The sequence below is a fragment of the Cupressus sempervirens genome, chromosome 4 (genome assembly GCF_028749045.1).
Source record: "Cupressus sempervirens isolate cs-2001-9-10 chromosome 4, ASM2874904v1, whole genome shotgun sequence".
Lineage (NCBI taxonomy): Eukaryota > Viridiplantae > Streptophyta > Pinopsida > Cupressales > Cupressaceae > Cupressus > Cupressus sempervirens.
Window position 1 is genome coordinate 826,480,307 of NC_143121.1, and position 16,253 is coordinate 826,496,559.

General features: G+C 36.6%; 1 protein-coding gene across 3 annotated transcripts in view; it reads left to right on the forward strand.

Annotated features, from left to right (window-relative positions):
• Window positions 1–16,253, forward strand: part of LOC149563933 (uncharacterized) — a 45,576-nt gene that overhangs the window by 16,350 nt on the left and 12,973 nt on the right. For all 3 annotated transcript variants that reach the window (XM_089827041.1, XM_089827044.1, XM_089827042.1), the window contains exons 3-5: window positions 3,169–3,211; window positions 3,311–3,571; window positions 6,876–6,985. In XM_089827041.1, the coding sequence (XP_089683167.1) occupies window positions 3,169–3,211; window positions 3,311–3,571; window positions 6,876–6,985 (414 nt within the window). The remainder of the gene's footprint in view (window positions 1–3,168; window positions 3,212–3,310; window positions 3,572–6,875; window positions 6,986–16,253) is intronic.

Genomic DNA, 16,253 nt, shown 5'->3' on the forward strand with positions numbered 1-16,253 from the left:
TGAGATGTTACTTCTAGATCTGGGGTAATCTTGATGCCCTTCCACTTTTGATGTTTCTCATCTTGCTAATGAATCTTCCTAGTACTTCGGCTAGGTTTATGAATAAGAATTAGGATAATGGATCACCTTGCCTTAAACCTCTTGATGAATCAAATTTCCCTTGTCGACATTCATTCACTGAAATTGAAAATTGGGGAGTGCTAATGCAGATTTTTTACCCAGGAAATCCAATCTGCAACAAAACCGAGGGCTACATCACTTTCCATAGGAAGGGGCCTGCCTTTGATCATATGACTTCCTTATATCCAGCTTCAAGAGCATATTTTCAGTCTTGGCCCTTCTAATAGTGTATTGCTTCATGGACCACAATGATGCCTTCCACTACGGATCATTGTGGAACAAAAACCACTCTGTTCTTTCGATATGATGCTGTTCAATACACTATTTAATCTGTTCGCTTTTACTCTAGTGATCACTTAATAAAGTGGATTACATAAAGAGATGGTTCTGAAGTCTTTAAAAGAGGACACTTCTGCTTTCTCTGGAGTCAGTATAATTGAAGTATTATTTAGATTTCTGGATACATACGTTTCTTCTCTTGGTTCTTCTACCACCTCCCAAAGATCTGTCTTAAATGTTTCTCAAAACTTTGGAAGAAACATGCAGGGAAACCATCCGGCCCAAGGGCATGGTCTCCATCCATGGAAAACAAAATAATCTTTACCTTCCTTAAATTGACCGATTTCATGAGCATACTGTTTTGTTGTGCTGTTATAACTTATAATAGTGGGTAAATTTATGAAACATTTTACTGTCGGAATTTTCCATCTTTTTGCTGGCTGTATTTATGAAAGTACTAAAGTATCTCACTGCCTCCTTATTGATGTCTTCCCTACTATTATAATGATCCCATCTGTATTCTTGATGTCTGAAATTCTATTTCTAAATCTTCTAACCTTCACAGAGGAATGGAAAAATTGTTTTTTTTGTCCCCATCTCATTACAAACAATCCCTAGATTTGGCACCAATAAATCTCCTCTATAGCTAAGATCTCTGGATACTACTGATTTGGAATCTTCTCCTTGTTTATGTCCTCTATCCCCATTGCTTGTTCTATCACTTTATTGTGAAGATCTTCTAATGCAGATTCTAGTTGTGCCTTTTTTTTCAAAGATTTTTTTGAGATGTATGTCATTCTATTCTTTTAACTATTCTTTATATGCTGGAGTTTTCTGAAAAAAATGAAAGCCTTTTTACCTTTCACCAATGGAGAGCATTTCTCCACCATGTGTCAATCAGTGTTATAATATTACCATCTCTCAAACACGTAGCTTCAAATTTGAAAGGGCATCTAAGCGGACTGGCATCACACTGGACAACAAATATTTCAGGTAGTGATCTGATCCAGAGTTAGGCAATATATTAGGTTAAAAAACAAAAGTGTGATCTGCTTATTTGCCAAATTAAAACAACCTGCCCAATTTCTCAGCTAAGCTTGAAAAAGTGTTGTAGTCGATTGGTCCATTTAAAAGATGTCATTTTTAGGGGGGGAATATCCTATAAACCATTTTCTGTTACAAAATTCTGGAAGTCTGTTTGCACTGCCCTATTTCTCCAAAACCCCCTCTTTTCTCAGACAAGCAAAGAGTGGCATTGAACTTGCCTTCAATGATCACTAGATCATCCTCTATACTCTCTAGTACTTTGGTAATCTGGATCCAAAGGGTTCTTTTCTAGCTTGTCCCTGTGGGACCATAGACATTAATGAGAAATATGTCTTCTTTGAGAAAGTTCACTCGAATCTTAACCATTTGCCAATTAGAGTTCTCGACCACTGGTGCATCCATAATCTTCTGTGGGTTCCAAAGAACTACAATATATGCAGAGGTGCCTATAGCTTCCAAATAAATTCCCTGCCATATGTTCCATTTCTTGAGCGTTGTAATTGTTTCTTCTTTCCCTAACTTAATTTCTTGCAGCTGTGTCACATCTGGTTTCATCTGATCAGACCTACTTTTGATCCGATGTCTCTTGTTAGAGGCATTGCAGCCTATGTCATTTGAAGATAGTATTTTCATTGCTCCTGGAAAAGGGTGAAACCCTTTACGGATCTTATTTGCCTCTGGCCTTTTGCATTGCTTGCTAGCTCTAGTTTATAAATTTATTTGTTTTTTTTACCTCTGGATCTCTTCTACCCACCCTAATTTTTCCATTAGTAGAGAGGGATTGACTTACTGTTCTCTTTCTTCCTCATCTTCCAAATCCAAACTTTCATCATCCGAGGATTCACTTCCTTTGCTCCTCAACATTCCAGAGATAGAGTTTCTTGAGCAATTCCAAGCTTGAACGAGAGTTGGTTTTGGTACTTGAGATGGGTGACATCATATAATACCCTTCATTGAGCTTGGTAACTCTGAACTCTCCTTTTGCAGGCTAAATTTCCCACATCATCTCTATGGGTCTCCTCTATTTGTTCTTCCGGAGCTCCTTTTGCTCTTTCATGTACCAACCCTGAAGTTCGCTCTGTTAGCTTCTCTGTTTCTGTGTTAGCTTTTACACAAAGTTGAAACAATCAAATATCCAGAAGCACTGCAGAAACACAACATATTTATTATTTAAAAATCAGGAATAAAAATGCAGCTTGACCATGGGGAAAGGAATTACAAGATCCTTGTACATCTTCTGAGGGCAATGTGGATTCAAAGGTGTCTTAATTGATGTTTATATGTTACAGATCAAATGTCTTTTCAGCATATGACATGTTAATGTTTTGGTAACCGACTGTCTATGTAGATTAAATATAATTTCACTGCAAATTATACCCGTCACTAGAGACCTATTAATCATAACTCTTTCTTAAAGATCCAAATACAAAATTCATGCATGAAATATTACTAAGATCGTTAATATACTGACAAACGTTGACTGTGACACCTCTCTCTCATTGCATATTTGCATTCTTGAAGACTGTGATCCATCATTCCATCAATATTTTCTCTTTTAAGACGGTGATGCATTATTTTATTGAGAGTTTCTCTTTAGTATGTTTTCTGATGCATGCAAGCACCATAGATCAACTTTGCTATCTATAAGTATATGCAAGTGCTATTTAATATTTAGTCAACTCGATATTGACATACAAGCTGTCAATTCTACTCCTTTTGCAGTTTACTTCAAGGACAGAAAATCAGGACTTATCTTCTGTGCTAGGTCTGTCACTTCTGATCTGCATGTACTCTTTATTGAGGTGACAGTGATAACCTTACATCAACATGTATTTAAGATTTATTTTTTTACCTGATAATGCAGAAAGAAGACGTTTGCAGACAGAACAAGGTAGAGCAGTAATTAGACAGAATAAAAGTGGTCCAGTTCAGGGGGAGGAATCTCAACTTCCAAGAGTAAGCACTAGTGAAACTCAAAGTGAAGATGTGACATCACTGCAAAATTCAAAAGCTGCAGATGACAAGAGCCAATTAGCTGACAGCATGCCTGGGTCTCCAGAGAAATTGAGTGATTCTACTTTACCATTTGCAGATGAGGAGGATGTCTGTCCTACTTGTCTGGAAGGTAAATTATATTCTCTATTCCTTTGTTTTATCATGTACTGGATTGAATGATGTGCCATTCGTGGATGGATATACCTATTCCACTTGCCTAGAAGGGAAATATCAATCTCCTATGCACGATTTCCCCCGTTTATTGGATCCAAATGCTGTCGATTATCTAGAGCGGTATGGTTAATCTTAAAAGTTAAGCCTTTGTACTGCCAATGTCTGTGCGTCATTTAAGGGCTGTTCAACAATCACTGACATGATTGGTACATATGGTCTGTAGCCTCTTATTGTGTTATTATTATTAGGATGATAATTTAGCTGATTTTCTGGACAACTGAGATATGATATCATTATGTATAGTGTTGTGTTTAGGATGATTTGGGGTTTATGTGCTTTCTTGGATAGGTGATATTTATTTTAATTATTTATTTTGTTGTTTTCAGGAAGGTTTGAAATCTTATGTGATTTCTTGGAGGACTATGATCCACGTTCATTATTTATTGTGAAGAATTTAGTGGTGGATTTCTTTTTTGTTGTATCAGGTCACTTGATTAAATTTCCAATTCCAGGGCAAAAAAAACAAAATTTATACTTAGTTCATGTCAAAAGAAAAGAAGTTTGTGGCGTTAGGTTAGACAAGTTGAATCATGTGGCTTTTTATTTATAATTTTTGTATTTAACAGAAACATTTTCTATATTGCACTTAGTTTCAAGTTCACCCTGCTCCCTTTTTCTGAAGTGTTGAACATTTGGATTTCAACTTTTATTTTGTTTGGTACCACTGTATCAGTATAAATTAGCTGAAGTCTAAACCTTCTTAAGTACCAATGAAATGCTTTACTTTGCTATCACTTATCACTAATCAATACACATCGTCTGAAGCATAGACCTACTAACACATTAATGAATTATTTTAGTTTAACTAAATATGGAAGTATCAAGATACTAAAATAATATATGATGGCTTTTTTCTTTATACCATATTGGTCTGTAGGATCTTTAAATTGCATTGTTCGGTTATACAATTTCTGCATTTCTTCTGATTTCCCTATACAAAGTGTCCTTGAGTTGCTTTTGTTATTCCCATGCCTCCAATTACCCATGTTAGAAAATTTCCATAGGTGGGGGTGGCATCCTTGCGATTGGTCCTTGATATTTCAATCCTCATTTTTATCCTTGTTCCCTGGCTCATCATTTGTGTCTGAGACTCTGAGATGCATTACAGAGGAAAAAGAGATACAAGATGGTAGCCCTTCTTGTGTGAATGAAATAGAAACAATGTATGGAAGCAGGACTTGAAGGATTTAAGTTATATAACTAAAGTGAATATGATTTTGTCTTACATATATTTAATTTAACAATAATAAGTCAATAGAGATTTATTGGCAGTTGCATAAAGCTTAGTATCTCTATCAGCCAATTGCGGCAGTGCACCTTTTGTTGCTGTTTGCTTTTCTGATGATTAGTCATTTAGCTGTACAAATTATTATATGTTAATGTTGGATGAAATCCTCAATGGCAGAGTTGTTTTCCCTTCTTCTATTCATTCTTTTTGCTATACACATCAACTGGGTGATGCAAGATACTAGTAACATTATGCCGCACATGATCAATATTCTTTCTTTTTTTTAACTTAGTCTACTTCAATATTTTTTTTGAAAGGAAAATATAGGTTTTAGTTTTGCAGTCACAGAAGATGGAGAGCTAAGATGCAAGCGGAAATTCTTCTAATAAATTTGGCCTAGAGCAAGATTACACCTTTAAAAATACTCAGATGAGCATGCCACTGGTGGAATTGACCAAAACTAGATTTGGAAGAGTTAATTTCATGAAAATCTTGTCTTTTGTTAAATGGGTGGCACGTGTTCTCCAAAATTTTAAAATGTGAAGTTTGTGTGAAAATAGTTATGTGCCATTATCAGATGATTAATTGATAAATAGGAGATATTTTCCACAGCCAGTCAAATTGTGATATTGCTACTGGGATTCAACTTTCTGGTTTTTGAGTCATACTTATTGATCCATATTTCATGATTAGTGGCTAACAAGAATGCATATGTTGTGAGAATGAATGGAACACTTAGCACTCGTTGTCTCCGGGTGAAGCACTAGGACTTCGTGGGAGGTCATCCATCCCAATAGTACTCCAGCTCAAGCGCGCTTAACTGTGGAGTTCCCTCCAAGGTTAAGTGGCTTATCCTTGAATGAAACTTCGCAGTTAAGTGTGCTTGAGCTGGAGTAGTATTGGGACGGGTGACATGCCACGAAGTCCTACCTTTTGAGTATCACCTAAGGCAATGAGTGCTGAGTGTTCCATTCATTCTCAAGAAGGTTAACTGTGAATTTCCTCCAAGGTCAAGCCCACTTTTCTTGCATCCCCATTTGCAAAACACTTGGTGAAGGTTTTACAAATGGGGTTGCAAAAAAAGTGAGCTTAAGTAGGAAACTCCATGGTTAAGTGTACTCGAGTTGGAGTAGTATTGGGATGGATGACCTTACTAGAAGTTCCAATGCTTCATCTTTGCGACACATTACCTAGAGACAATGAGTGCCAAGTGTTCATTCATTCTCATGATGGATGGGTTCATGTGAACTACTACTCATAAAATATGTGTCAATAGGTTTGACTCGAAAACTACTAGTTGAATTGTGATAACAACATTGAAATTGTTAAAAACTGAATGAATGGGATAAATGGATTGATTATTGCATTAACAATGAACTCTTAAATAGAATTGACAAACCTAATCATAGTGTGAACAAAAAAGCAAGGTTGTCCTAATAAAGACGTCTATAAATAGAATTGAAAGAACAAACTAAAAAGAAAGCCTAAATGACCATTAACTAAAACTAGCTAAATCTTTCCATTGTTTTTGTGAAGTTTATGGAAGATTTTAATCAATGTATTTTATCACCAAGATTATGTCTAGAATCATGTTTGGTGTTAGAATGGTGTTCAGCCACAAGGAACTTTTCTAATTATTTGAATACTTTTGGTCTATGACACATCCCTTGTATCTACCACAGAATTGTACTTAGTTATGTAATTGTTTGTTAAAGTGATCGAATAGACTCGGTTTCATCATAGTGGCTGACTCGGTTTGATACGGAGAAATACTTACAGGACCTACTTAGTTATGTAATTGTTTGTTCAAGTCGTATATTTTATTATTCTATTTTTGTAATGAATATCCTTATTTGTTAGCACAGAAATCATCATATGGAATTTAGTTTTGTTTAAGGTATTTCTTTTTGAAAAAATAAACTCTGTTAACATTTTTATATATTCAGGATTTGATGGTATGTTTCTTGGACAGAATATGATGAGGAAAATCCCCAAATAACCACAAAATGCGATCACCATTATCACCTTGCATGCATACTTGAGTGGATGGAAAGAAGTGATACATGTCCCATTTGTGATCAGGTATTTTACCTAAAGCTTACAGGACTCAATTGGATTTAGATATTCTGCGTGGATCATAGCATTTACTTCAACAAAGCTTTGTTGTGTAGATGATCAAGTCTTTGAATTCAGTTTTACTTATGCCTCTTATTTTAATTTTCGTTAATCTTTCCTCGATTCTTGTAGTTGGGTATATGGCTTAAAACAAACTTTGATCTTTTTTGGGCCTAAATAAAGAGGAGTCTATGCAAGGCACTCTCATCGAGAAAAGCAGAGTGCATGATAACTAGCACTTCTTAGTTGTTGAAAAAATTCAAACTGTTGTTTACATAATTAGCAGTGGCATTCTGTTTCCAACTGTTGAGTTCATCCTTGATAAAAAATGCTGAAAACTTAATATTCAAATGATTATATAAGTCTCTGTAGATATTGTAGCAGTAAACACAATAAGTCTGTAGACATTATAGTAGATAATTATATAGATGACTGAAGCACAAGTAGAATTGCATGCTATTGCAGAGATGGAAAAATATGAGAGAAGTAGATGTTGCAAAGGACTATGGAAACATTGGATGTGAAAGAGATTTAATTCCTGCTCTGTTCCGTACAGTTTCTCTCCATTGTTGACAGAAGATGGGACAATCTGACAAAGTGATACCCATCTGAGTACTTTCTGCAGCCTGCATATGTTGCAAAATGTTCTAAGAAAATATTGTGGGATGCATGGTTGAGGTCACGAAGAGCTTCATTTAATTCATAAGATTAGCCTGCCTTAAAGTCAAGATGTTCAATGACAACGGCTTTACTACCATCTGCACATTATGCCAAGTCTAGATGTGCACAAAGTCGAGAACATAATTCCAATAATGATTCATTAGTATCAATATTGGCTAGAACATTAAATTGATTCTCGAATTTCCAAGTTCAAAATCAAACCCTTCATTTCAGAATCCTTGACACAATCTTTGAGACCATCTTGAATTTCCTCCTCAAGTAATTGTAGAGAATCAGAGCCCATAGTGCAGGGATAGAGGAGTTACCAGGTCCAATAATTTTCTAAATAAAATCCATGGAAAAGGGGGTTCCAAATACTACACCCTTTTTAATGCATCATAGGAAATACTCATTTCACTTGTTACAGGGACAATAGGACCTTCTGCAAGTTCTTATCACTCCTTTCTCCTGTGGTATTGTTGCAAAACAAAATGGGTTATATGATTGTAGGCCAGGAAAGAGCTTCAAATTCACAAACCAGTTATAACTTAGAGTGGGAAAGAGAATCAAACCCGCAACTTGAGCAGACTCAGTTGTAATATAATGAACCAAAGAGGGGAGTGCCCAGAAAAGCTTTGTAGATAAGGCCCAAAGTCCATGAAAGCTTGATTGCCCACACTGATATTGGAGAGCACCCATTTTTATTGTGTTGTGGATGAGTATGCTAGTTGATCGCTAATGGGAAGGTGCAAGATGATGCAGGCTATGTAGTTTGATTGAGGCAAAATACCAATTTCCACATCAAATCTAAAGACAATCATGTTTGTTAACACCATTTTTTAATGGTACCATGAGGTTGTAAGTGATATTGTCTTCTAGCCATTTTTATTTAGATGTTGGTTTTAGTTTATATTTCTTTCGGAAAGGATATCTTTGATGTAGATATAATATATATAACATACAATAATATCATAATAACCTGGACACTCGTCTCCCCCCTCCAAGATGTGTCTCGGAGACATGTCTCTGTGACCTTTTGTGTACCCAGAGATTTCAAATTTGGGTGGAGACTTCATGTTAAAGTCTCTCGCCATGAATTTTGACATCTCCTGACTGTCTCTAGATGAAAAAGCATATTTAAAAAGTAATAAAACAAAACATTTTATTTTTTATTTGTTTGTAGTGTTAGTTTTGAACCATATGTCGCAATATTAAATGAGTAAATGACATTACTATTACTAATTTGAATTTCAGATTTCATATTTTGATTCAATGGTTTTAATGTTCATACTTTCCGTTGTTCTTGTTTTCAAAGCTCTATGTTATGATATTTCTTGGAAATTATTAAATTATATTAAATTTTTTTGCCATCTCCAAGTACCCTGGTCTCTTTCTTATTTTTGATGAATAGCTGTACCAGTATCCAAGACCTCCTAGTCTCCCTGTCTCCAGCTGACTATGAATAATATGTGAATATACTAATTATAAATTATTATTTTTACAATCCAAGCTCAATATAATGCTCTCAGTAAATTGATTGAAAATAATTCTCCAAGTCTAATAAATTATAGGAAAACATTGTATCATAGAGAACTATTTAAAGTGGTCAAATTTTCCTTGCAAACATTTTGTGTGGGACGCTACATGGTGCTCCATGTTCTCTAGAATGAATCTGCATTGAGGTCTGAGCGCTTCAGGGAATGAATCAAAACGATTTGACACAATTTTGCTGGTAGTGAGGGGGTGAGGTTTAATGCTGCTGAAATATCTCTAACCTGGAAGCTATTGTTGCTGGCTGTTTTACCATGCCTTAGCCAAATTTTTTGAGTCTCATTTCTCTTGCTTTTTCTGCTATAAAGTCGTATTTTTTGGGGATGGGATTACTGCTTTGTTTCTAGGGTAGACAGAAAGAGCTGGACGAGAGGTGAGAAAGAACTGTGGGAAAAGAATGAAAAGAAATTAAAGAGTTTGGTGTTGGCAGTTTTGTTCATTCACTTGTGTTTTCCTTCATTGCTGCAAGTTTCCAGCCATGAACAATGCAGGCAAATGGAACTCCAGTCCTAAAAAGGATTACGGGACTGTTCATTAATGGATTACAAATTGTCTCAAGGACCTAATTGTGACATAAATCATCCAAAAGGCCTAATGAACTGTCATCACAATTATTTTGATGAACTATATCACAATCTATAGAAGCAATATAAACCTAAGTTACCAATGCTGGTTCTGATGCTGATGCGGGTGCGGGGAATTTTTTTTTTGGGGATTTTGGATGCGTTTGGGTGCATCCATATATAAATATATTAAATTTAAAAAAAAAAAAAAAAAAAAAAATATATATATATATATATATATATATATATATATATATATATATATATATATATGTATGTATGTATACTATAATAATATAATTTATGTATGTAAAGAAATGCAAGTAATATACAAAATGAAAAATAAGCCATTCCATAGCAATTAACATATGCAAAATGCCAAAATGGAGACCAAATGAGAAGAGAGCCCAGTGGCAAACAAAATGAGAGGAGTGAGCAATGAATGGCCTATATTAGGGCTGTTTTAGGATTCTGGGCAAAATGGAGACAAAATATAATTAAAAAAACCATTTTAACATATGTTTTATTGTGTCACTTAAGTGACTTGGTGCCTAAAAAGTCTGGATGCTCTGTGGATTCACCCGGATGCTTGACGGATGTTTGATGGATGCCTTCCTAAGCATCCCACAAGCATCCACAGGCAGAAGCCATGCTTCCTGCCCACCTTTGTGATGCTTCCAAAAGCATCCATGCATCTCCGCGCACCTGCACCTGCACCTTGGCCAAATTGCCAAGCATTGGTATCTTAGATATAAACCATCGAAAAGGTCTAGCAGTTCATATTTTATTTCATCCATGTATTCTTCACTGAGATTGGGCTTTTGCTTTTCCTCAACTTCAATAACTATGGGTGCTTTTAGTACCTATCTATCTTAGAAAAGTTGTTCTATTTCACTAAAAGAATAATCAGGCATAAACAATTGTCTATACCATCTTCCAATGTCACTTTTTAAGGAGTCAAAAGAGATATATCCCAAAACTTGAATCTCTCTTTTGTGAATTTGATCGATCACTCTATAGCAACATCATTTCTATTACATGTGGGATGTTTCATTAATCTATGGACCTGAAATGAGAATAATGTAATAGGTAAGATATGATAAATTTATTGATGTCCAACAAAAGGCTATTATGAAGTAATTGGTAAATACTTGCTTAATATTAACAGAGACCTAGAGGTCAATATATACAAAAGAATGAACCAATGTATCCTTAGGAAATGATCGTAAAGAATGAAAACTTTCTATTCTAGCTAATAGAAAACTAACAATTATCTACAACCTAACTAATAATTAGAAACATTCTAATGTTTATAATAGATTACAAATAGATAACCATTAACTAATAATAGAAGCTATCTATTATCGTAGTACCCTCCCTTAATGGTTATTCTATCCACAACACCAAGTTGTCTCCTAAATTTGACAATCTTATTAGGACCAGGAAGCTTGGTGAGAATGTCTGCAATCTTATCCGTTGTAGGAACATACTGCAAGTCTATTGTCCTGTCTTAAATCAATAGTCGTATGTAGTGACAATGAACATCTACATGCTTGGTTTGTTCATGGAAGACTGGATTCCGTGCTAATTTGATAATGCCTTCATTATCAACAAACAAAGTGGTTGGTCCTGCTGGTGACATTTACATATTCCCTAGCATTCGACGAAGCCAAACAACTTCACAACCTGCCTTGACTATCCCTTTCTATTCAGCCTCTGTAGAGGAGAGAGAAACTGTCTGTTGCTTCTTACTAGTCCATGTGATGACAATAGATCTCAAACTAAACACATATCTATAAGTTGACTTTATATCGTCAACAGAGCCTGCCCAATCTGAATCTGTGAACCCATCGAGTCTAGGATTAGAACTTCGAGAGTATAGAAGTCCATAATCTGTAGTGCCTTTCACATAACGAAGCACACGCTTTGCTGCCATCCAATGATCAGCTTTAGGAGCTGTCATAAAATGTGAGATTTAGCTGATTGCGAAGCTAATATCAAGCTTAGTAGCAAAGAGGTAGATGAGAATGCCTACTAGTTGCTTGCATGTAGTATAATCAACAATAGGAGAATCATATTTGGTTGATAACTTGAGACCTTTCTCCATAGGTGTAGGTGCAGGCTTGCAATCCTACATACGAAATTTGTCTAATAGAGCCTTGCCATATTTGGATTGAGAGATGAATATACCAGAAGACTATTGCTAAATCTCAACACCTAGGCAATAATGCATACACCCAAGGTCAGTCATATGAAAAGAGTGTCATAAATTCTTTTTGATTTCCTGAACCAAAGATGTCAAATTGCTAGTGATGATCAAATTATCCACATAAATAATCGGAAGGATGATGTCACTATCAGTAGTCTTGGTGTGCAAATTTGAGTCTGAAGAACTCCTTTGGAAGCCTTGATCACTGAGGTACTTATCAATTTTCATGTACCATGCCTGAGGGGCCTTCTTCAAGCCATAGAGAGCTTTCACCAATTTGAGAACTTGATGTTCTTTACCAACAACCTGGAAACCAGGAGGCTATGTCATGTAGACCTCTTCTTGTAGGTCACCATTAAGGAAAGCACTCTTGACGTACATTTGATGGACCTTTGACCCAAACTGTGCTGCCATGGCTATGACTAATCGAGTGTGCTCATCTTTGCAGCAGGAGCAAAGGTCTGCTCACAATCAATGCCCTGACATTGAGAAAAGCTCTTTGCAACTAAACGAGCTTTGTACTTATCCAAAGAAACATCAGATTTGTATTTGATTTTTTAAACCCATTTGTAGCCAATGGGTTTCTTCCTTGGTCGAAGATCAGAAAGGAACCAGGTGTTATTCTTCAATAGTCTTTGGTGTTGAGATGTTATGGCCTGTTCCTAGTCTGGAATTCCTTTAGCCTCATAATATGTTTGAGGTTCAAACACTATGAATGTTGGCCATGAGAGCAAAGTTAATTAACTCTGTCATTTTGCTCTTTTTTCGAGCAATTCACCCATCGATGAGCTTATCATCACGAAGATCAGCAAGTGTCTTAGCCCACCACTTAGTTGAAGAGGAGAATGACCAACATTATTATCAAGAGATGCTCTATAACTAGGTTCCTCATTGAAAGAATCTTGATCAAACTCAGGTAAAGCATCTAAAAATCTGGGTGATCTTGCAGGAGAAGTTTGAGGTGTCTGTACAGGGATCACTAGTATAATTGGAGCTACAGGAGCTACTAGAGCCCTCCCATCAGGTGGACCTAATGGAAGCCTAACTTCCAAATCATGACCATTCATAGTTTGGTCTGTTGGATCACGAATAGGAGAAGCAGACATGAATGGTGTTAGAATATATAGTCCACCAATATAACTAAGAGGGGGGGTGAATCAGTTATCCAACTATTATCACAATTATCAACCTTAATCAAACTTAACCATGTGAACAATGTAATCACAAAACACAACAAGATACTCATGCACAATAACACCAGATATGTTAATTAGGGAAACCCTTGATCAGAGGGAAAACCCTGATGGGGATGGTACCCACAAGATGATGTACTAATATATATATTCCTTGTTAGAGGATGGATTTTGTAGGTGTCTATAACAACATTCAATACATATTAGTCCCTGTTAGGGGATTTTGAATCTCTGTTAGGAGATTCCAACCCTGTTAGGAGTTGTAGAAGGCAAATGGATCCACTGTCCAAACAGCTTCAAGGGAAAGACCAATGAACTCATTGTCCAAATCATTTCTGTATTATTCCTTGCAGAATGATAGAATTGAATTGTACTTCCTCTTTCTTTGCCCTGTCAACCGGACCTCTGCTCCTTTTGATCTTAATACCAGATCACGAAGTCTACATTCAATAATCCGTTGGATCGCTTACCCGCATTCACCAAACATTGTGCTCCTTTTCACACTTCGCATTCCATGCTTGTTACACACACTCTTACGAACAAGGAAAACATCTTTCCTTTATACCCTATCTTCAAAATAATTCCTTGTGTCGGCCTTGAGGCTTTCCCAATTAATTATAATAAGATAATTAATTAATTCACAATTACAATAGCATTGTCAGCTCATAGTATATACAAAACTTCCCACCTGCAATACTAGGGCTTGCGCACTAGCTGATGTCACCATAAGACTGTCTTTTGTCATTGGCTGACTACGCATCACTAGATTATATCTTTGCTAGAAGATATAATAGGACCATCAGAAGCTGCTTCCCATGCACTCTGTCTCCACATTGTTCTCTGTAAATCACTTATAACTTCTGTACATCTTCGACTTAGACTTTGCGCATTTAACCTCGTCATCAAGACACAAGGTACAACATGTCCTTAAACGCGCTTCACTTGTACATCAAAACTCTGTTCGTACAAGTATGATCTCTGTCTACGATTTTGCCAGTCTTCACAGACTTATTGCTATGTTGACATCAATGACAAATACAGTCATGGATGCAACATCTCAATACTCTCTAATGCTTAGGATACTCCCCCAAAGGAATGCCATCAACATTCATGCTAACAAATGGTCCTCATTGCTCATCAAAGACTACATCACGGCTGTAGAGGCGACGACATGTCTTAGTAAAGATCAAGCAATAGGTTTTGTGAAGACTACTATATCCATCAAGCACGAGTTTCTGATTCCTGGCATCCAACTTGGTGCGTGATGAATCAGGGATTCAAACAAAAGCAAGAGAGCCAAAACTTACAAGTGATTGATTTTGGGCTTTCGACATGACTAGGCCTCTTCTAGAGTCTTACCTTTGACCGCCACTATGGGATGGGTGACTGATTCAAAAGATAGACTGTAGTGTTAACTGCTTCTACCCAAAACTTCTTCGAAACATGTCTGTGTTCAAGCATGGATCGAGCCATCTCAGTGATTGTTTTGTTCTGACGTTCAACTACACTGTTTTGTTGTGGTGTGTGGGGTGTTGTTAATTGACATCTGATGCCATGAGTTTCCATGAAGTTAGAGAATTCATTATAACAAAATTCCCCCCCATTATCTAACCTAAGAGTAATAATAGACTTCCTAGAGTCCTTTTAACTAAAGGTTTAAACTTTTGAAATATAGTAAATGCATTTGATTTCTTTTAAAGAAAATATACTCACATTTTTCTACTAAAATCATCAACAAACAATAGAAAATACTTGGACCCAAGAACAAAAGGAGTGATCATCAAGGTTGTAGATATTGGTATGAACAAGCTGGAGTACCTGAGAAGCTCACCATGCATCGCCAGTGGTGAAAGATGTGTAATGTTGCTTCCTAGCCTGACATGCATTACAAATTCCAGGCAACTGAGTCTGAATTTCTGGCAATCCGAGGACAAGCTCTTCCCAAGCAAGCTGAGAGAGATAATGCACATTTAAGTGCCCATATCGCTAGTGCCAAAGTGTGCTAACAGAAGATTGCTGAGCAACCATAGCCAAGTCTTGAGAATCACCAGAATTAGTAAGTTGGAAAAGACCATGATCCTCAAGACTCACCGCAACAATAGACTGAGTTGCCTTATCAGTGATGGTGCACTGATGTGAACTAAAGGTGACATCAAATTGTGGAGAGTATCGCAACAATTGATTGATCGAGAATAGATTTAGTTCCATCCTAGAACGTAGTACACATTGAGGAAAATGAGATTCTTCGTAGCAGACCGAATCTGAATGTTGTCTTTGTCGACATCGGTGTACTCTTCTCTGCCACCAAAAATAATAGAATCTGAATAAGGTTGGTAGTCAGTGAACCAGTCTCTGTGGTGAGAGAAATGATGAGAAGCACCTGAATCAATTACCAGGTAGACAACTTCACATGATCTGCGGGTCTTTTAGCCATGAAGGTGTAAAAGGCAGATTTGTTTTGCTCAGTGTACTTTGCAATGTTCACTTTCGGTTGCAAACCAAATTGCTTAGATTGGGTAGCTAAGCGTTTCTGACATTCAACCTTCATGTGACCATACTTGTGGCAATAGTTGCATTGAATGTTCTTTTTCCTGGAGCAATCTGAAGCTGGAGGGGAAGACTGCTGAGACTTGCCTTTATCCTTCTGAAAGGATTTAGTAACAAAGACTTGCTTTATGGAGGTGGAGCTAGAACTGCTACTGAATTGTTGTTTCCATTGATCTTGCTGAGGCAGAAGTGTGCATAGATATATGACTTTTAGATCAACACCAGTAGAAGTGATGTTGAGAGTCTCGATAAAATGCACGTAGGACTTGGGAAAAATTTTGAGGGTTATGACCACAATGGCCTCTTCCTCCATCTTGCATCCAATGGCAAGCAATTGATCATGGATTTCTTGAATCGTATTAAGGTGTTCTTGGAGCAATTTCTGCTCATCCATGATAATAGAAAACAGAGTGTTCTTGAGAAAGAAGGCTTTGCTTTTGTCTGAAGTCTCATGAAGTTTCTTCAGATGCTCCCATATCTTGGGAGCTATTTTGCCGAATGGAATTTGAGGG